At 38.7% G+C, this 23,060-nt stretch overlaps 1 protein-coding gene and 1 long non-coding RNA gene across 2 annotated transcripts in view; one reads left to right on the forward strand and one right to left on the reverse strand.

Moving 5' to 3' along the window:
* The window catches only part of LOC116597016, a 47,936-nt gene extending 36,893 nt beyond the window's left edge, over positions 1-11,043 (forward strand). The window contains exon 3 of the long non-coding RNA XR_004288437.1: positions 10,983-11,043. This is a non-coding gene — a long non-coding RNA (uncharacterized LOC116597016). The remainder of the gene's footprint in view (positions 1-10,982) is intronic.
* Positions 1-23,060, reverse strand: part of RFTN2 (raftlin family member 2) — a 67,328-nt gene that overhangs the window by 38,144 nt on the left and 6,124 nt on the right. Inside the window, exons 2-5 of the mRNA XM_032354298.1 lie at positions 11,037-11,220; positions 9,357-9,471; positions 4,944-5,223; positions 1,079-1,282 (exon numbers count right to left, since the gene is read on the reverse strand). Of these exons, the coding sequence (XP_032210189.1) occupies positions 1,079-1,282; positions 4,944-5,223; positions 9,357-9,471; positions 11,037-11,220 (783 nt within the window). The remainder of the gene's footprint in view (positions 1-1,078; positions 1,283-4,943; positions 5,224-9,356; positions 9,472-11,036; positions 11,221-23,060) is intronic.

Here is a 23,060-nt window from a genome sequence, read left to right on the forward strand (position 1 = left end):
CATTTTTGAACCAAAGGTTATTTTCTATACAAATTATAGAGTCAGATATAGACTAGAATACATGGTAGATAGTGTCCAAATTTGAGACAGTGTGTAAGTTTGGATAGTAACTGTCAAATGCAATTACAATCCTCCTAAATGGGCTGTTATAACACATCTTATTTGGAAAATCCTAGTCAATCATACAGTTTTGTCTATTCCTGACAGTTACAACCCAACAGTAAACATTCCACTATAATTCTACCACATATGATGGTTAAGCTTGCATCTGTCTGTCTATCTATCATCTATCTATCTATCTGTCTATCTATCATCACAATCTCTTTATTATGATTCACAGCGGGAATCTGTGCCCAGCCTCTGGGAGCATCAGCTTCTTCAGGAGAGAAGGCAGAGCCCTGGGGAGGAGTATGCAGCTGTGGTGATGGGAAAACAGGGCTTGAAGATGTTCCCCTCAGCTTACTGTCAAGTTACCTTCTACAGAAAAGAACATAGGAAAGGCACAAGGGACCAGAGGACATTGGATCCTCCAGGTTCTTAGTGTTCCCAGAGCCCCGCTCACAAGCCTGTGCTTGGCTGGGAGACAGGTCATAGGCCATCTCTTCAAAGAGGCTGAGCTTGAAGACCTTTGTTTCACAGGGATGTGGAAAGGGCTTGCTGTGTACACCTTGCTGTTCTCATTTACGGTCATGACAACCCGTGCTATACAAACTGGAACATGATTGGGCTTCTTAGTCACTGGCCCTGACCAGATGTGACACACTGTCCAAAATCTGGGTCATCAGGACCTGTGGCTCAGAGGGAAGAAGGTTTTCCTTAGTGCTTTTTGGGTCTAGTGGAAATTCGGTCACCTCTTTATTTTCTTTCCTTTCAAGGTTGCCAAAAGCAGTGGCAACAGGAAAGCATGATGGTTAAACTTTTAAATTAGAGCTACATGGCTGTGTCATAATTGCAATCTAATTCCTAATGATTAATACCTGTCCTTTTAGCCACAGATCTTGAAAGACAAAAACATTTCCACCAGCTGTGACACAGATCAAATTCTTTAGTTATGAATATATAATAATATATAACTTACCTTTAGATGTTTCCCAGCATACAAAAGAATCAATTAAAGACAAGCCTTGCTTATAATAAAATGTAGTTAATTCCAGCCAATCAGCATCAAGCGTACTAATGACAGATCCTTTTCTTGTTACTTTCATTGACAGGACGCCTTCCTGATAGGTCCAACAGGTTGATTCATCATCAAAAACATTGAATACCATATACAATTTGTTATCTGGGGATAGATGTTCAGAAAGAAGAAAAAATATTTATTCATTTATTAAAAAGTTTCCTAAAATTTTCTTTTATTACTCATGTATTTCAAGCAAACAGATAAGTATAGAGAATTAATAAAATTACCTACCACTCAGCTTTATTAAATGTTAACCTTATGCCATGTTTCCTTTAGACTTTTTTCCAGGAAATGAGAAATGGATGTAGCTGAGGCTCACTTTATTATCTTCCTTAATCCAATTCTCCAGAAGGAGCTACTATAATGATTTGGTGTTTATTATTCTCATTCAAGCTTTTACTCTCTTAATGCACATTTATGTACCTATTAATATATATCATGTTTTGCAGTTAAAAAAAACATTTAAAGCAGTATGATATTGTATATATGCATCTATTAATGGTCTTTTTTTTTTTTTTTTAAAAAGCTTGTTTGTCAGTCAGGGATTTTATTTTTATTTTTTTAATTTTTTTTAAAAGATTTTATTTATTTTATTTGACAGAGAGAGAGAGATCACAAGTAGGCAGAGAGGCAGGCAGAGACAGAGGGGGAAGCAGGCTCCCCGCTGAGCAGAGAGCCCGACGCGGGACCGAGATCATGACCTGAGCTGAAGGCAGCGGCCCAATCCACTGAGCCACCCAGGCTTTTATTTATTTACTTGACACACAGAAAGAGATCACAAGTAGGCAGAGAGGCAGGCAGAGAGAAAGGGGGGGAAGCAGCTGAGCAGAGAGCTGGATGCGGGGCTCGATCCCAGGACCCTGAGATCATGACCTGAGCTGAGGGCAGAGGCTTAACCCTCTGAGCCACGCAGGCAGCCCTAGAAATTGAGTTTTTAGAAAGATTTTATATATTATTTGAGAGAGAGAGAGAGCAAAGTCTTGTGGGGGGAGAGAAGAGAGAGAGGGAGAAGCAGACTCCCCACTGAGTAGGGATCCCAAGGATGGGAGATGGGGGGAGGGGGCCTCCATCCCAGGAACCCAGATCATGACCTGAGCCAAAGGCAGACACTTAATCAATTGAGCCACCTAGATGCCACTATAAATTGATTTTTTTAATGCTTGAAGTGGAATTAATACATATAGACCTTATTCATTTAGTTAAACTGCAGTTTATTATTCTTGTTGATATATTGTTTCCAAAATTTTGTTATCATAAACATTATGCATGCCTCTCATGTAGGAGTGACTCTAGAATACTTATTTAGACACTGAACTGCTGGGTCATATCTTCTAGTTTTCCATAAGCTGACAAATTCTTTTTTTTTTTTTTTTAAAGATTTTATTTATTTATTTGACAGACAGAGATCACAAGTAGGCAGAGAGGCAGGCAGAGAGAGAGAGAAAGAAGCAGGCTCCCCACTGAGTAGAGAGCCTGATGCGGGGCTCGATCCCAGGACCCTGAGATCGTGACCTGAGCCGAAGGCAGAGGCTTAACCCATTGAGCCACCCAGGCGCCCTATAAATTGACATATTCTTAACTTGGGGAGTGGTCTATGGACCCACCTATATGGTTATGTTTTGGAAGACTAATGCCACTTGTATTGCAAAAGTACTTGGAGGTATGTATGTCATGTGCATTTTTTTTACGTGCATTTTAAAAAAACATTAAATTAAATTAAATTAAATTAATTAATTAGTTTAGAGAGTGTTCAAGTAGGGGAAGGGGCAGCGGGAGAGAAAGAGAGAGAGAAACTCCAGCAGACTCCACTCAGAGTGTGGAGCCAGATTCAAGACTCGATCTCATGACCATGAGATCATGACCTGAGCCCAAAGCAAGAGTCGGATGCCCAGTGAACTGAGCCACTCAGGTGTACCCATGTACATTTTTCTGGACTGAGTCTCCATGGGCTTTAGCAGATTCTCCAAGAGGCCTTTTGTGTGTGTCTCCCTCAAACTCATGTTGCCACCATCCTACCCTGCACACAAAGTTAAGAAATACTGCCATAGACAAATTATTAAGAAGTATATGATTTAAACTATTTAGAAAGTGGAGCCTAGGGACTCCTGGGTGGCTCAGTTGATTAAGCATCTGACTCTTGATTTCATCTCAGGTAGTGATCTCAGAGTTGTGAGACCAAGCCCTGGGTTGGGCTCTGCACTGGGCATGGAGCCTGCTTAAGATTTCCTCTCTGTTCCTCCACGCACCCTCTAAAAATTAAAAAAAAAATTAAAAAAAGAAAGTAGAAACCAGGGGCGCCTGGGTGGCTCAGTGGGTTAAGCCTCTGTCGTCTTCGGCTCAGGTTATGATCCCAGGGTCCTGGAATCGAGCCCCACATCGGGCTCTCTGCTCAGCAGGAACCTGCTTCCTCCTTTCTCTCTCTGCCTGCCTCTCTGCCTACTGTGATCTCTGTCCTTCTGTCAAATAAATAAATAAAATCTTAAAAAAAAGGAAAGTAGAAACTAAAGATGGATAATTTAATTAAATTGATAGCATATTGGATTTAGAACTTAAAAGGACTGGAATAAACACCTGATGTTGTCGAAGTTAAAATGGGAACCAGCAGGACTTTAAAGGTAGCGTCGTATGGAAGATAGAAAATAGGTCTCTGACCATAGCTCCAACAACTCTTGTGTTCCTAAAATGTTTACACTGCAGGAAAATCGGGATGATTGTTAGCTAGGGAGCTGGGGGAAAAATGGGAGGGTGGTGGTGGTGAGGAGAGGTGAGATGAATTAGAAAATGCTTCTGGTTCATTCTTAAAAAGATGGTGCTGATCATGGTCAAGTGGGTCTCTGCCATCCTCAGAATGCTGAGTACATCTCACTACAACCTGGAAGGCCGGTGTATGTGTGCGCGCTGTGTTACACCAGAGTGTGCAGTTTCAGCCCTGGCACAGATCAAAGGATCAGTCAACAACAGTTAACTTAATACAGAACTGATTCTGCGGCAGGCACTGGACTAAGTGTCTTATCTTTAGCAACTTCTCACAACAACCCCCTTTCTATGAAGAAATTGAGGCAGTCTGACTCCAGAGCTCTTAATTCTAAGGTATGTATCGTCTTTGACTTTCTCTAGTAGTGCCTTTTAAAGCATGCCTGCGAAGGTAGCAGAAAACTCTGAGCAGGCCAAAATACATGAAAAAGAAGTCTCAGTTTTTTGGAAGACTTGCCAGTTGGCAAAGTAGAAGAAGACTAATGTTTAAGGTTATTTTAGGATGCAGGCACTATTGTTATATTAATCGTTTCATCATGAATTGCATTTTCTTATTCTAATTGATGATCAAAGAAAGCCAATTAACTTCAAAGGCAAAAACTATCCATGAAATGGGAAAAGCCAAAACTAAAATTCTCACACACTGTTTTTAAAAACAAACATAAGTCAGAACAGCTTTCTATATTTATAGAATCACTTTCTGTATACACACACAGCCTCCATTTTATACAGGAGTTGGTGAATGACTAAATGGAAACCAATTTTCAAAACAAAACTTCCTTATGTGGATGGCATTGTATGACCATGCCACGGACAGCTGTTTGAAAAACTGCCCTATCTTATTTTTGGCTATAATAATTTCAAAAAATTTCAAGACAAGTTTATATTAGTTTATTCAGTGTTTATAATCTTTAGAAATTTACTTTGCCTCACATTTCTAAAAAACTTGAAAAATGTATTTTTGCCAAATTTAAACTATTGCACTATTTCTACTTCTCTTGTCTATTACCTTCTCCCCTTCTGGATTTAGAGTAACTGGGGCTGCCATCTCGGTCCATTTGACACTGTCCACTTTCATGATGAAGTTCTTCCTCAATTCCACTCTCAGATGACTGCCCACTCAATGTTCCTTCATTCCAACTTTTACAGTTTTCCTCTGAAGTGTGTCTCACAGACAGTGTTGATTCTGTATCTCCATCATGGTTGGTTCCGTTGCAGAATTTAAGTGGTGGGTAAGGCTGTGATAGGAATCCAACAAATTTCATTCCTCTCTTAGCAGCTATATTAATCTGAAAAGAGATTATAGAACAAAATGTAAAATTCATTTACATTGATAACTTCATCAGTTAGCCTATAGGCTTATTAAGGAAATCCATAAAAAGAAGTAAATTGATCACTAAACAAAGACCCATTCATACACAGAGTAATAACCTCCAATAAAGCACTCCTCCTAAGACTATGTCACACTATTACTGTGACTTCTTCAAACAGAACTTCAAACAGATACGCTTTAGAAATTATGAGAACAGGAATCATGTTTTTCTTTAAAAGTTTGCTTTGAGAAGAACTAATAATTCTATAACATGATTTTTGCAGACTTGTTAACAATGGTTTCTCTCATTGAGGCAATATTAAAAACTATTCCAAGAAATCTAAAAACAACACAATCCTAATTAATAAAGAAGAAACATTAATTTCACTTGATCTTAGCCAAAAGGCCGAGAAGCAATGAGAAGAAACATTAATTTAAAAGCAAAAACATACAGCATTGTTTTCTTGATGCAGGTAAAGAAAAATGTTACAAGTCTAATTCTTTTTTTTTTTTTAAAGATTTTATCCATTTATTTGACAGAGAGAGAGGGAGAGATCACAAGCAGGCAGAGAGGCAGGCAGAGAGAGAGGGGCGGAAGCAGGCTCCCCGCCGAGCAGGGAGCCCGATGTGGGGCTCAATCCTAGGACCCCGAGATCACGACCCAAGCCGAAGGCAGAGGCTTAACCCACTGAGCCACCCAGGTGCCCCTACAAGTCTAATTCTTGACAAATGTGTTGCATATAATGTGTAAGCCTGATTTGCTCTCAGGAAGCTTTCATGTATGCTTATATCTTGATGCTGTTTCTATCGGGCCAAATGCACATGATTAGATTCAATCATGTAAGTTAAAGAATAAGATTCAGGAGCACATAATATAATGAGGTGAAATAATGTGAGACCTTGAGAGTGATGATTTTCTGCTAGGCACCTTTCCCTTACTCTGCTTTTGCTTCATTTCTTTGTTCTTTTTGTATCTGTGTTTTTCTCCTTTGTTAAACTGACAATTCTTTTGAGGGCTAGGACTGTATATACATATATATATTATATATGTGTGTGTGTGTGTGTGTGTGTGTGTGTGTGTGTGTATTAATCATTTCTGTATTGTGCTGTTTTGTACCTGTGGGTGCTCTATAAGTACTTGTTAAATAAGTAAAAATGAAGAAATAACAACATTTTTTATTTGGTCACTGTTTCAAACATTTAAATTAAATGATTTCTTTAAAGACTTATTTATCTGATAGAGAGAGAGAGAGAAAGAGAGAGCATGTGTGGGGAGGGGCAGAGGGAGAGGGAGAGAGAATCATGCAGCAGACTCCTTGCTGAGTGAGGAGCCTGGTGTGGGGCTTGATCTCATGACCCTGAGATTACGACCTGAGCCAAAACCAAGCGTCAGAGACGTAACCTACTGAGTCACTCAAGCACCCCTAAATTAAATATTTGAAATGTTACCTGGGAGGGGAAAAAGACTTATGGTGGATGTTGCAAATGCAAATACCTATAGTCAGAAATGAAATAAATGAAAAGGGCCAGGAACAGTTGGGGCAAAACCAGACAGCAATGCCCACAAAGGTCACTCAGCTCCAGCCAAAAAAGAGAATTCTGAGCAGGACAGAGGTGTGGGTGTGTGGAGCTGGGACAGAGGTCAACACTGACCCGGTATCATTTACTCTTATAAACGAACATACTGAGGTTGTAACAATACATGAAGCCTTAAAAATAACCACAAACTGTCCTTCGTATCAGATGTCCTGGGGGAGGAAAGAGAAGTGGTAAGGAGTCATGGTTGTGCAGGTGGGAAAGAGTACATTTATTGTTAGTTCTTTCTCTAGGTCTTATTAGTTCATTTGGGTGAAAAAGTGCAGAAGGCTTTTTCTATTTTCTATTACTAGAAAGTTTTATCTGGAAAAGTCTGGTAACAAATAGAATATTAATGTTTTTTTTTCCCATTTTTTTAAGTTGGAAGATTGATATTTTTTAAAATGTTATTTTTATTTTAAAATCCTGGGAAAAACATTCATAAACCCAATTTTAAAAATAGAGTAAATATTGATATAATGATAAAATGACTTAAAATCTAGCTATTTAACGATAAACTCTTTTTGTAAGACAGCTGTTCCAAAATAACTTTTGGCATCATCTACTGCTCCTGTCCACACATGGGGCAAATGTTCAAAGAGCTCATGTGCTAGGTTTCCTGAAGCTTTTCTCTTCATGAAATAACCCCATTACTCTAATTGCTGGAATAACAGTTACTTTCCTGTTTAAATAGATCTTTAACTGTGTCCAGGAAGTTAAATGCAAAACAAGGGCTCTGATGGTGATCTATCAAGACTAAATTAGTAGTTACATTTTTGTTTCAAAAGAAATTTTTTGGAGTGGATTTATTCCCAGAAAAACAAATCGAAATTTCCCAGAATAGTAGTAGTAAACAGTATGTGTAGGTTGTTTATAAAAATCTAGTCTCAAGGACTGTTCCTGAAAACATTACTGAATGGTGACATTATACCTAAAAGGGAACATCATTAGTAGCTATAACTGGCCGTGCACGAAACTACAGACACACATGGCCATTTAAAACTTGGCGACAATAATAGAAACAGTGAACAATTTTCACAGTTGCTTACTTGAAATGCCTTAGGTTTTTGGCTGTATTCCTTTAAAAAAAAAGCTAAAACCTTACAAATACATCAATGCAACTAAGAACAAATGTTCACTTAAAATCCCATCAATTTAGAATATTCATGAATGTATAATTTTTCTGGGTTTAATTAATATGTATATATAGTGTTCAGTTTTTCATTTGAATTTCAATTAAGTTATACTGTGTAGACTTTTCTAGGTCAACAGTCAATATAGTTGTTTAATCTCCATAAACTGTTACATTGTATGGATGTACCATTGCCGCAGCCTGGGTTTTCTGATTATTGAGAATCTGGCCTCTTATTCACTGATTATTAAACTATCTTCCTATAAAAATTATTTCCCCCCTTTTCATTCTTTTTAAAAAGAGATTTATTTATTTATTTTAGAGGGAGCGTGCACACGCATGAGCGGGGACAAGGGGCGGGACGAGGGAGAGTCAGAGGGAGATGGAGAGAAGCGGACTCCCTGCTAGGAAGGGAGCCCCACTTAGGGCTCCATCCCAAGACCCTGAGATCATGACCTGAGCTAAAATCAAGAGTTGGACACAACTGACTGAACCGCCCAGGCATCCAAGTCTTTCCGTTTTTTAGTTAATTTCTTGGATGGATTCTAATAGAAGAGGTAAAATGGGATTTATGATTTTTATCACCAGACTGATATTCAGAAACACGGTACTAATCCATTACAATGCCAGTTGCAATATACAAATGCTTTCTTAAAGCTCTTTCAACACTATATTTAATATCTTCAATTTAATTTTTCAGTTAATGTTGGTGAGGTATTAATACTGTTTTACTTAAAAAATTGTTAGGTTGACCCTTTTTCCAAGTGTCTTCCGTGTTTGCTTTTGTATTTCGCTGTCCATGGATTCTGTCTGTCCATTCAAGACTGGGTATTACTTTCATGTATTTGGATTTGTTTCCTGTAAATTCTAAATGAAGCTCCCATAGGACACATTTGTTGGGTATTCCTCCCCACCATTCTTTTTTTAAAGTTTAATTTTCCTAGTATAAAAGTTACATTTATATACTCAAACTCCTCAACCTATTCATAATTGAGTATGTCTACTCAGTATACTCTTTCATTTTCTTTTGGACTTTTTTTAGGTAAAAAAGTTACCCCTTTATCTCATTTAAAATGTGTGGAGTCTATTTTTCTACAGAACAATTATCCATTTTCCGAGCAACACTTACTAAATGATGGTTGTGCCCCATTTTATTTCATTAGGTTTATTACCAAACTTCTTATATGTGTCTAAATTTATTTCTGGCATTTCCATTCTGTTTCATTGGCCTGCATTGCTGTTTCTAAGTGTACAATTTGGTATGTGTGCTTCAGTATGTTTTAACCTCTGGTAGGAGAAGTCACTGACCTTATTTCTCTGTTCTTTTTAAAGTAAGAAAGGAAACTGATGAAGAAGAAATACAAGTATTTCTCAATACCACATGGAAAAGTATATATATGTACCTTTTCTATCAGTTCTTTTGCTATGTCATTTGTTTGTGTCTCATCAGTTAGAAGATATTCCTCAATCACAAGTCTCGGGCATCTTTGTCCGCTGGGTACTGCTGAATGCTTCGGGCTGTAACAGAGAATATATTCATGTTGGAAGTTAGTTGATTATTTTCAGCTAATATGCTCAATGTTAAAATGAGTGAACAACTCATAAATAAGGTCAAGACAATTTTTTCCCCCCTTAAGCCTAATGGTTGTCTTCTTAGGTAAAAATATTAGAAAAACAGAGTAACTTCTATTAATTTTAATTTTCTTAGTTTAAACCTCTATTAATTTGTTTTCTAATTTAATATGGAAGAAAAAAAATTCACCAGTCGTTTTAATAAAAACTGTGAGAAATGATTTCAGATCACTGTTATACCTCATTTTTGTACAGAAGCACAAGTAAGTGTCCTGTGCAAAAAACTATCATCCTGTCTTTTTCCTTTCCTGATCTTTACCCCTTGCTTATTCTTAGTCTTGTCAGAGCACTGCTAAGTCCACTGGAAGTTATGCTAAAAGAGGAACAGTAATTTATACATAGTTTAACAGATTTGTAATTAGGATATAAGCGTTGCTACCATGAGATAAAATAGCATGTTGATTCACTAATGCTTGAAATACCAGATGAGGTTCCATCTCATGGTGAAAGCTGGGGCCCGTACAAACCCTCTCAGATTTCCGTAAATTGGCAGTTACTGAGTAGCAGGGCAGTGTCCCTTAAAAGCACAACTGGAATTTTTTAAAGTCCTTTTTTGTTTGTTTGTATTTTCAATTTTCCTGTTTTTTTTTTTCCCTCTGTTTTCATTTTTTTCCCCTCTATTTCATTTTTCTTTCCTTCCTTAGCTCTTTCCTAGTTAAAGTAATCAATTACTAGGCTAGCACTAGTAAAAGCACAGAGAAAACAGTGTTTACCCTGGTCTTTGAGATGGCTTGATATAGTGCCAGAGTTGTGTAAAAAAAAAAAAAATTGATAGGTTATTGATATGTTATTGGTTATTTTCATTCTTCATTGGAAAGGGCAACTGTATTTTGAAAACTATCAAACTTACAAGCGAGGCTGACAAAAATGGTTGCAATATTGTTTGGGAAAACAGCTATTAAAAAAAGTTAAAAAAATGGGTTTTACATCCTACTTTTTTTTTTTTTTTTTTTTTAAAGCTGGTAAGTCTCTCTGATTTGTGAGAACTTGGCAGGTAGGTCTTTCTGCTGTGAAAGTTTTAAAAGGGAGAGAGAGTTTCTGTCGCCACTATAAATAAAATACTATAGGACAGTTAAAAAAAACTACACTCAGTGAAAGTGGCCTTCATTGGCCCAGTCAGCTCTTTCAGTCCAGTGACAGGACCTGTAGCTGACGGTTACTCTGCTGAAGGTTCTAGGAACTTTTTGAGTCTATTTTCCTTTTCCTTTGTTCACTAACATCCTCATGTAGGACCCATTTTCTGCAAAGGGGTAAAATCAATGAGGAGCTTTAAAAGGAAGGAGGTGTAAGTTTCCTTCTCTCGGTCCAGGTTGAATTACTGGAAAATATGCTCTAAACCAACCTCCCTAATTATCCTTTAATCCTCATCACTACATTCAAACTTCCTTTTCTTGTAGCTGAAGAAAACTGTCTCAACAGCTCCTCGTCTGTGTCCTTGAGCCCAGGCTTACCTTGATTTTGAGCGCAACAGCACCACTCTGTACATGTAACTTGCGGGTAGGTGTTTCCTTGGCCCCACAGGTTGTATCACAGGATGAATGGCTCCAACAATGTATCCTTTAAGATAGTAGTCTTCCACTTTTGTTACTATATCTGGAATTGAATTTATCTTGATGACTTCTGGGTTCGGGGAAGCTGAAATAGCAAATGCAATGAGAAATTTGCACATTTATAAAATATTACTTTATAAAACATTATTTCTATCTATGTGTGATAATCCTAATGAATAGGAAGCATATTCATATGATTTAATCTCAAATAAAGTTACACTAGCATGTATTATAGCTAAATTAATTGTGGAAAAAAGCAAAAGTAACCTTCTAAGCTGGTAGATATGTAATATTACCAATATGATTTAAAGTAGAGTTGTCTTATACATATTTTTCAATTAAGGTAGCTTTATTCTTTAGGATTTCCTTTGATTGACTGTATTCCATTAATAGATACTGAAGACATACATAAGAGAAACAATATTAAGTTGAAGAGCTAATTGTTTTTACAATTCTGAACAAGATAAGATGCATATTTATTTATTTATTTGTTTGTTTTGAAATTAAATTAAACTTAAAAAATATTTATTTATTTACTTAACAGAGAGAGAGCAAGCAAGAGAGCACAAGCAGAGGGCACAGCAGCGGGAGAGGGAGAAGCAGGCTCTCCACGGAGCAGGGAGCCCAATATGGGGCTTGATCTCAGGACCATGACCTGAGCCGAAGCCAGAGGCTTAACAACTGAGCTACCCAGGTGCCCCGATGCATAATTTTTTAATATAAAATTAATACAAATATAAAAATTACAAGTGGATATAATGACATTTGTTAAGCAGAGGTCATCAAGTGCTTTCTTATTTCTACCACGTGTAACACCCCTGCTCATTCCCAGCGAGCACCCTCCTTAATGCCCATCACCTATTTAGCACACCCCCACCTTGCTCCTTTCCAGCAAGCCTCAGTTTGTTCTCTTACCTGTAAAGTCTCTTGTGGTTTGCCTTTCTCTCTGTTTTTAAACTTATTTTATTTTTACTTCCCTTTTCTTATGTTCATCTTGTTTTGTTTCTTAAATTCCACAAAGGTGAAATCATAGGATACTTGTCTTTCTCTGACTTATATCACTTAGAAGAATACTGACTTCAATACTTATATAAATGCTTGAGAAAAGGAATTGAAAAGTAAAGGGAACCAGAAAGCCTTTTTTTTTCCCCCCTGAGAGAGGGAGAGAGAGAAAAAGAATGGGGGGAGGGGCAGAGGGAGAGAGAGAACCTCACGCAGTCCCACACCAGCACAAAGCCTGACACGGGGCTTAACCACACAACCCTGAGATCATGACCCGAGGTGAAATCAAGAGTTGGACAGTTGGGGCACCTGGTTAGCTCAAGCTTAAGCATCTGCCTTTGGCTCAAGTCATGGTCTCAGGGTCCTTGGATTGGGCTCCTTGCTCAGCGGGAGCCTGCTTTTCCTTCTGCTTGCCACTCTCCCTGCTTATGTGCTCTCTCAGACAAATAAAGCTTAAAAAAAAAAAAAAAAGAGTTGGATGTTTAACTGATCGAGCACCCAGATGCCCCAGAAGCTCTTTTTTAATAAGTAAAATTCCTAAATGTAGAGGAACTTTAAATGCAAAATTGATACGCAGTTGAATTATCTCTTTGAAGCAGGGCAGATCTGTAGAAACTATAGAGCAGTATGTTGTGTACAGTTTTTAGCAAAAGGAAAAGGGTGTGTTATTTGGGAAAACGTTCTTCGTGCTCAAGCAGAATTAATTTAAAAAACAATTTTATTTTCTGTAACAATATTCCTCATTTTCTGGAAAACAATCAAGAATTTGTATCTAGAAATAGGCCTGCAATTTGATTCTCTTGAGTAAAAAAACATATGAAATTAATTCCAGGTATAGGCAATGCTGGCTGTTGGCCTCCTGTCAGTTTGGTCAGTCAACGGAGTCCAGCAAAGAACTGCTGCTAATTGCCTGAACACAGGAAGGAGGTTAAGAGGCAGACAAAGAAGAAGGGTCAGAGGAAATCCCCACCTCCCCTGACACTAAAATCCACGTGATGGAACAGAACCTCCAACCCTGGGTATTCACGCCAGCTTCCCAGAAGAAAATAAAACACTCAATAGGAAAGTTAAATAAATCAAGAGAGATCCGTTTCCTCAAACTCTGATCCTCCTTTGGATTTACACGAATCTATTTACAATATACTTTCTTTATTGTTATGTATAGGAACGAAAACACAGAGAATCATCTTGGACTTTGAAGGAACACCTGGGTTTCATGGCAAAACGGCCCTGTCCTGCGTGGTTGTGTGGTGATCACTCTGCCATTCATATGGTTTTACTCTTTACCGTCCCATCCCGATTTCCAAACAAAGAGAAGGACAAACTATAAAACAGAATAAACTGTTAAGACTAAGGAATGAAACCTAACCTAAACTTATTTTTAGAATTGCATACTAATTCCACAATATTTTAAAGAAATGCAGTCTTTTAATGGATCTTGTTGCTTACTGTCCAAAGTGGAAATGCTTTAGCATGATACCAAAGAATCTTCATGGTCTGGCCTCTTTCTTCTCATTCAGCCTTCACTCTTGTCACCCGTTTTCTGTGCGTCTTGCTGGGCGGGCGTGTACTACTGCACTTCCTGAACCTCACACGCTGTCTCACGCCGCCGGGCTTTGATTTCCCTTCCTGCTCCCTGCGCCTGGTGAATCACCTCTTCCCCTGTGCTGTGGTTCTGCTAGTTCCCTTTCAGACTTGATGAGAGTTACTTGTTTTTATGTTTGTCTCTCCTTCAGGGCAAGGAACCTACCTGATGACTCTTTCTATGCCCAGTATTTTCCTTAGGTTATTATGTTAAGTTGGAAATTCTGTTCATAAGGGGAACTAGGAGGTGAAATTTTTGCATAAAGGAGGGAAAGCCATCAAGGTTAGCTAATGGAAACCAAAAAAGTTATCTAGTAAGTTCAGGAACAAAAGTACAGTTTCTCTAGGACTTGTTGGAGAGAGACACCAAGGGAACGAACACACGGGCAGTGTTGCGGAATTGCTACTCTTTTGATTGTAAAAGTGAAGGTGGTCACGAACCTGGTGAGAATCCAACCAGGGAGAGTTCAAGGTCATATTCACTTCAGACGGCTCTAACTTCAGGCCCCATTTTATGTTCCTTACATTAGTAATATTGCGGTGAGAAAACCACATAGAAAAGGAGGTTAAAAAGGAATGAGGGGTGGAGCCACATCGGTGTAATTAGCTCCATCTTGGAGTGAAAACTGGAGAAATTTGTCCAAGGGCCACATCTCCTACAGAGAGTGGGGCTGTAGGCTTGGAGAGCTTCTCCATCCTGCTGCTTTGCTTCCCTTGCCGCTGTGCTTGCAGTGACTGTTTGGCCCCGTATTGTCTCACCTAGTCTACTCTCGTGCCACAAATGGGAATGAAACCCCAGAAACTAAGAACTGAGGATTGGGAGAAGTCTGCTTTCCTTGAGCAATTCAGGCAACCCTCGCTCTGCTTGTTCTCTGTGAAACTGCCACCATCCCAGGGAGTGGAGGGCTGCAGCAGCCCATATATGAAAGGTACTTACTGAGTTCAAAAGGCACTTAAGTTGTTAGTAAATATAGAATATTTGAAAATACTTCAATCATTCTGTATTTTACCAGGTGCTCAGAATTCATAATAATTAATATTATTTATTTTAGTTCCATAATGCCACCTTCATCATTAAAGATTATATGGTATCTGCTTATAATCTTTATCTGCCTATAATGTGTATGTACTTAATGCCACTAACTATACACGTAAAAATGGTGAAGATGGGGCGCCTGGGTGGCTCAATTGTTAGCCTCTGCCTTCAGCTCAGGTCATGATCTCAGGGTCCTGGGATTGAGCCCCACATCGGGCTCTCTGCTCAGGAGGGAGCCTGTTTCCCTTTCTCTCTCTGCCTACTTGTGATCTTTCTCTCTCTTAAATAAATATGTAAAATCTTTAAAAAAATGGTGAAGATGGTAAACTTTATATTTTCCCACAATAAAAAAGGTTCTATGTCAAAGAAAACATATATCATATATGTACATATTAAAATCTACTTTCTCCTTCTGAATTTGATGACCTTAGATACTTTATATAAATAGAATCATACATTACAGTTGACCCTTGAACAACGTGGGGTTTAGGGCATCAGCCCCCATGCAGACAAAAATCTGCGGATAACTTTTGACTCCCTGAAAACTTAACTACTAATAGCTTCCTGTCAACTGGAAGCAACATAAATAGTCGGTTAACACGTTGTATTATGTACTGTCTCGTTACAATAAAGTAAGCTGGGGAAAAGAAAATGTTATGAAGAAAATCATCAGGAAGAGAAAGACATTTACAGTACTGTATTGTATTTATAGAAAAATCTGCGTGTGAGTGAACCTGTGTAGTTCAAACCTGTGTTGTTCGTAGGTCAACTTATTTTGTCTTTTTGTGACTGGCTTATTTCACTTAATGTAACGGCACATGGTTCATCCATGTTGTAGCATGTGACAGGATTTCTTTTCAAGACTGAAGAAGATTCCATTGTATGCATATACCACATTTTGTTTATCCATTCATACATCAGTGGACGTTTGAGTTGATTCTACTGGCCTATTGTGAATACTGCTGCTATGAAGGGAGATGTGCTGATATCTGTATGAGATCCTGCTTTCGGCTCTTTCGGATATATACCCACAAGGATGATTGCTGAATTATATCGTTAATTCTATTTTTAATGATTTGAGGAATGGCCATATGGTTTCGATAGTAGTCACATGATTTTACATTCCTGTCAACGGTGTACAAGTGTTCTAATTTCTTTACATCCTTGTCAACACTTGTTTTTTGTACTTTTTAAAAAAATAGTAGCCATCCTAATGGGTATGGGGTGATACTTAATTGTAGTTTTGATTTGCATTTCCCTAATGATTAGTGATGTTGAACATCATACGCTCCTTGGTCATTTGTGTATCATTTTTGGAGAAATGCCTATTCAAGCCCTTTGCCCATTTTTAACTTGGGTTATTTTGTTGTTAAGTTGTAGGAGTTCTTTATATATTCTGGATCTATATTTACTCCCATTTCATAGGCTGACTTTCTACTCTGTTGATTGTGCCCTTTGATGTACAGAAGTTTTTAAGTTTGTTATAGTCTCATTACTTATTTTTGCTTTTGATGCCTCTGCTTTTGGTATTATATCTGAAAAATCTTTGCCAAATACAATGTCATGAAGGTTCTCCCATATGTTTTCTCTAGGAGTTTTATTACTTTAGGTCTTATATTTAGGTCAAAGTTTTTTTTTGTTGTTGTTTTTTGTTTGTTTTTTTTTTTTGTATAATGGCACTAGTTTATTGGTTTAAAAGGTTTTGTTTTTTTTTTTAAAGATTTTATTTATTTATTTGACAGAGAGATATCACAAGCAGGCAAAGAGGCAAATGAAAACTTAAAAATTCATGAAAGTATAAGAAATTTTAAAGTTTATGAGAAATACTATTTACCTGACAAAAGTGAAACACAGGTGTATGTAGATTACAGATGATAACTTAAAAATACATGAGTAGAGATGAGCATTTCATTTTTATGAAACTGTGTCTTCATAAATTATAAAATTCAATACAAGAGTAAGGGATATGCCTTGGCTTGGAAATCTATCCTGGCATTAACCACTACTGCTGGCAGGTGATAATGACAGTGGGGATCATTACCTGTGTGAAGTTGGGTTGTTTTCCCATATGGCATGACTAAACAGAGTGCTTAAGGTTTCAGTCAAGAAACCATTTAAGGATCACTTGAACTACAACTGTGAGTCCTAGTTCCCTGTTTCTTGCCTGAAAACTTGCCATTGGTAGCTTCTGGCAATATCAAGGAAGCCCCAGTCGCAAACCTGTAGAATGTGTGTCAGGTGCTTCAGAGAGAAGCCCAACAGTCTTTTAAGAAATGTGGCATTTCCAATGCTCCTGACAGCCCAGAGGAAAAAATTATGTGGAAAAAAGGGGACACATGGGCTCTGAGTTTGAAAGTGATTTGGAAGAATTGGGGCTTGAGTATAATTAAAGATGTTTTAGGGATATCTTTATTGCACTTAGTTTTCCTTTTTCTATGTATGTAGGAGAGAGGTAGAAGGAATAATTGATGTTTAAAAATATCTGAAAGATGTTTTATCTTTGATAAAAGTTAAATTACTAAGTGAGAAAGTAGTAAGTCATAGTTTAATTCATATGTTTTTTTTTTCTCCCTTAGCAGTACATAAAGTAATAGTGTGTTTTACAATCAACAATGTTTTGGAGTCAATGAAAAATGATAATTATATACAAAGAAGTGTTGCAAATACATTGGCTAAGAGAATGAGGATTTGAAGAACTCTTGGCTGGGTGCTCTTGAGTCTCAAAGCAAAAGAAATGTTAATGCACTACACACACACACACACACACACACACACACACAGTGGTTTTGGGAGGAATTACAAACTGAGAAATCTAGAAAAGTTAGAGAGGGAGAAAAAATTATACAACTATATCTTAGCATAAGTTTATGTAAAGATCATGTTTCTTTGGGCTCAGTGCCTTATAGTCAGTATTGAACTGCCTCAAGTGTGTATGTTCTATCTGCAGCTCTGTGCCTTTTGTTTGTTTGTTTTTAAGATTTTATTTATTTATTTGACAGAGAGAGAGATCACAAATAAGCAGAGAGGCAGGCAGAGAGAGAGGGGGAAGCAGGCTCCCTGCAGAGCAGAAAGCCCGATATGGGGCTCGATGCCAGGACCCTGGGATCATGGCCTGAGCTGAAGGCAGAGGCTTTAAACCCCTGAGCCACCCAGGTGCCCAGGTCTGTGCCTTTCGATAAGCAGCCCTCAGCACAGACATGACAGTTGCGGTAAGTGCTTACGAATACTTATTAAAGGACCAGCAAATGAAAACCTTAGGTGTAACATATTCAACGAACAGAGCTCCAGGGTTCTCATGGAGCATGGGTTTAGAAAACAGACTCTAGAACCTGGATGCGAATTTTAGCTCTGACACTTATTAGCCTGGAAAGGGAGATTGAGAATAGGATCTACCTCTCCCTTCCCCCACCCAAAATAGGATCTACCCTATAGGATTGTCAGAAGGATTAAATAAGTTAATATTTGTTCCTATAAAGTAGCTGGTGTGCAGTATACGCCATACAATGGTTGCCTCTTTGTTAAATAAATAAGGCCCTTTCCTCCGGAAAGAGAGGCAATGCAGTATTTTCCTCAGAGTTTTCCTTAGGCTCTTGAAGCAGTCACCTGGGTACAAATCATGATTATGCCATTTACTAGATCTGAAACAAGTTACTTTGCCTCTCTGAGACAAGGATAAGTAACTGTAGTACTTAATCTATAGATTGTTCAATAGTAACATGAGCCCAGCGCCTGGCACAGAGTAAACGCTCAGACACCAGGGCTGTGCCTGTGTCTTGGTGGTCCAGTTCAGGAAAGAGAACTTCCAGTGAAAGTGTCTTCAAGGATGCCATTGTTGGTTTAAAAATCTCCAGAAAGGGGACGTCTGGGTGGCTCAATGGGTTAAAGCCTCTGCCTTTGGCTCAGGTCCTGATCCCGGTGCCGTGGGATTGAGCCCCGCATCGGGCTCTCTGCTCAGAGGGGAGTCTGCTTCCTCCTCTCTCTCTCTCTGCCTGCCTCTCTGCCTACTTGTGATCTGTCTGTCAAATAAATAAAATCTTAAAAACCACTTAAAAAAATTTCCAGAAAGAAGATCACTGTAGAGATTTGGATTTATTTCAAAAACACGGCCTGCTTCCCATCCTGTAGGATTCTAGAGGTCTCTAACTCACACTCTAGATCAGAGGTCCTTATGCATGCTCTAGATCTCGTGTCCCAACTCAGCTGTGGATTAGGTGCTCCGAAGCTCACAGTCCAGATCAGGGCTTCCTAACTCACTGACTTAGTACACTGAGTCCCAGTAAGGACACTTAAGTGTCCAATAAGGCAGCTGAAGGCACCAGGCTGTTAAAGTGAAGAAAGGACCTGTTCTGGAGGAGGCTGTGGGACCTAGAAAAGACTCAGAACCTCATCCAAAGAGAGTAGTAGGTTCAGCTAAGGGCTGCCATATAAGCTTGTGGGCCCAGTTGTTATTGGATCTTCTAATTTTTAAGAACCCCCCCAAATCCAGAATCTTATGTAATATTTGCACATTTAAAAAAAGATAGTTAATTCAAATATTTTAATACTGTGCACACCAAGTGAGACCTGTCTGAAGGCTGAATATGGCCCATTATCTCCTTGGTTTGCAACTTCTGCTGTGGGTCACACCAGGAACTCTGTTGACTAGAGCCTGCTCAGGTCCAGGCCGGGACAGCTAGATCACACTCGACAGTGTCCAGCATCCTAGGACACAGAAAGAGTGATCCAATTCTTCATTAATGGGAAGAGGAGAAGGGTGGTGACAGGGCCGGGGTTCACTCTTTTAACAAACTGTCCTCCTTATCTGACATTGGGACGTGCTTTAAACATCATTCAAAAAAAGTAAAGCCAGGAGCATAGAGAGGAAAAATAAATGGAGGCATTTTTATGAGGACTTCCCTTCATGTAAGTCCCTTCGATTCTTACTTGTGCTGAGAAGAGATGAGAAGCCTGACCGAGCTGAGAGGTGTGAGGAAGGGGAGAGTTGTGCACAGACAGGGATTTTCATCAGCGCTGACCAGAGTGAGTACTTCCCCTCAACAGGCTCGGTGTGAGGAAGGGGAGAGTTGTGCACAGACAGGGATTTTCATCAGCGCTGACCAGAGTGAGTACTTCCCCTCAACAGGCTCGGTGTGAGGAAGGGGAGAGTTGTGCACAGACAGGGATTTTCATCAGCGCTGACCAGAGTGAGTACTTCCCCTCAACAGGCTCGGTGTTTGAGGCCAAGCCTTTGATCTGATGTCTTTATACTGGGGCAGTAATATCAGAGGGTCAATTTGTTGTTGTTTATTTTTTTAATTACTTTTCTTAAAGATTAATTTAAAAAAATTTTTTTAAAGATTTTATTTATTTATTTGACAGACAGAGGTCACAAGTAGGCAGAGAGGCAGGCAGAGAGAGAGGAAGAAGCAGGGTCCCCGCTGAGTAGAGAGCCCGATGCGGGGCACCCTCGGGATCGTGACCTGAGCCGAAGGAAGAGGCTTCCCACTGAGCCACCCAGGCGCCCCTAAGACTTTGTTTTTAAGTAATCTCTATACCCAATATAAGGCTTGAACTCATAACCCTGAGATCAAGGTCACATGCTCTACTGACTGAGCCAGCCAGGCACCCCTTGGCTCTATTACTTTTGACACCAGGAAATTCAGGGGGAGGTGGTAGTTGTTTTGGCTAGAATTTGAACAGCACAGGCGGTGAGCAGCAGCTGCAAGCCGTCCGTCTTCCTCCTCCTAGCTCTGCAGCCGCCCTCTGTCCTTTCTCAGTTCTTTAGGAGAAGGAACAAATGGTGCTGTTCACAGCATTATTGGGTGTGGTTGGTTACTGTGAAATTGATGCTGCATGATTTGTAAATGCTTTATTATATCTTACAAGACTATTGTGGATTACTGATGAAAGAAAATATTTTGTAATTGCTTTGAAAACTGTATAGATGCAAAGTGGATTTTTATGATTAAAATTGAAACACACGGAAGGTCAAGCAACATTTTAACATTTGTCCTCATAGTTTCTAAAATAAAATATCAACTGGGACGCCTGGGTGGCTCAGTTGGTTAAGTGGCTGCCTTCGGCTCAGGTCATGATCCCGGTGTCCTGGGATCGAGTCCCATACTGGGCTCCTTGCTTGGCGGGGAGCCTGCTTCTCCCTCTGCCTCTGCCTGCCTCTTGGCCTACTTGTGATCTCTCTCTCTCTCTCTCTCTGACAAATAAATAAATAAAATCTTTAAAATAAAATATCAGTAGACTCTTTTATGCTCATTTGCTTAAAAGCTTCTTAGGCAAAGATCACATTTTAGAAACAGAAAGATTTACCTTCCAGTATAAAGCTAAGAAATTGCTCAATGCCAAAAGCTTTGCTCTGATGACATAACTTTATGAAAACTGTCCAAGACATATATATATGTTCTTTCCACCAATTTACTTCTGAAGATTGGTGTTTTTGAAATATTTATGAAACATTATTTCCTCAGATAAACATACAATGTACAAACACTGGCAAGTAATTTCACCATATTCTCAAAAGGGAATAGACTGTCAATCTCTATATATATTTAGGAATTATAATAAAAAATAATAGGTAACATATACCAAATGCCTATTTTGTGCCAGGCCCTATGTGAAATGCTTTACATTCCTAATCTTAATTAACCCTTACAAAACTCCATAAGGTAGATACTATCATTATTCTCAGATGAGGAAACCCAGGAAGAGAGAGATCTAGTAACTTGTCCAAATTGCTAGTAAGTGGTGAGGCTGCGATTAAACCAGACAAGATGACTCCACAGCCATACACTTCAGTGCCTATAAGAAAGTAAAACTCCATTGATTTGGGTCATGTTAAGAATTTGTGAAAGTTCAGACATGAGTTAGGCTAAAGCTTTTGGACTATAATAAATTGTTAAGCAATTTCACGTATGGATATTAGAAGGAATATTTGGTTTTACTCTACTTATCAAAATGCTTAAAATTATTTACCACTATGAACTGCTAGATGAATAATATCCAAATTATGTAATCTTTTATATTTCCATGGAAGCTGTCATTTTTATAGTCACTCATTAGTATATTTAATCGAAGTAATGTAACTGCAGTTTTAAATATGCTAAAACTCTATTGAACTACAGGTTCATTACTATGGACAGATAAATGAAAGATCAAATTATGACCATTTCAGACTCCTGCAGCTTTCTGTTTCACTGCTCCCTCCTTCCTGAGCTGCTCTCCAGCCATTCTGTTTTATCTGTGGTTCCCGGACAGATAAAACAGAATTCCATGACATTTTCTCTCGTTTCTGAGTCTGTATATCTTGTCTTTCAACCTTATTTGCTTTACCTATACTTCCTACTTAGCCTTTAAAGAAAAAAGATCTTTTAAAGTTTTTTAGGTAGGGGTAGAAATGTCACTAAGATACAAAAATAAGGCAAAACATAAACACTGACAGGACGTGGGTAACCACCATCCGTTCAAAAATCAGAATATGGCGGGCACTCCAGAAGCTTCCCATTTTGCCCTTTCCAATCACAATCTCCCTCGCCCACTCTGGGCTATCTTGGATTTTATGGCCATCATTTCCTTTCTCTTCTTTCTAGTCTACTATCCAAGAATGCAGCCTTAAACACCATAGTTCAGTTTTGCCCATTTTTTTGTTTTATATAAATGGAATCATATGGCATATCCTTCTGTATCTATCTTCTTCTTCTTTTTTTAAGATTTTTTATTTTTATTATTATTATTTTTTAAGTAATCTCTACACCTAGCATGGGGCTTGAACTCACAGCTCCGAGATCAAGAGCCGCACACTGTGTTCACTGAGCCAGCCAGGCGCCCCCAGTGTCTGTCTTCCTTCACTCAGCATTATGCCTGTGAGATTTGTCTTGTGTAGGTTGCGTAGCTTTAGTTCATTCATTTTCACTGCAGTACAGTCCAGGTTGGCAAAGTGCTGCCTATGGCTTATTTCATACCATAGGGTGCGTTGGTACTACAATGGCAGAGCCGAGTAATTGTGATGGACACCACGTGGCTCACAAAGACTAAAATACTTAACTATGTAGCCCCTCACAGAAAGAGTTTGCTGACTTTTGCAGTATAGTGTTCCACTGTGTGAGTATACCACAACTGATTTTTCTAATCTCTTATTCTTGGATTTCTGTGTTGTTCATTCTTTTGGGCTATCATAAATAACACTTCCCTGAACACTCTTGTATGTGCCTCACAGTACGCATGGACACACATCCGTATTCGGTGTATCTTCAGCTAACCAGGTAATGCTAAAACATTTCCCCCCAAAATGGTGTATAGTTTAACCTGTGGTA

The sequence above is a fragment of the Mustela erminea genome, chromosome 8 (genome assembly GCF_009829155.1).
Source record: "Mustela erminea isolate mMusErm1 chromosome 8, mMusErm1.Pri, whole genome shotgun sequence".
NCBI classification, from domain to species: Eukaryota; Metazoa; Chordata; class Mammalia; order Carnivora; family Mustelidae; genus Mustela; species Mustela erminea.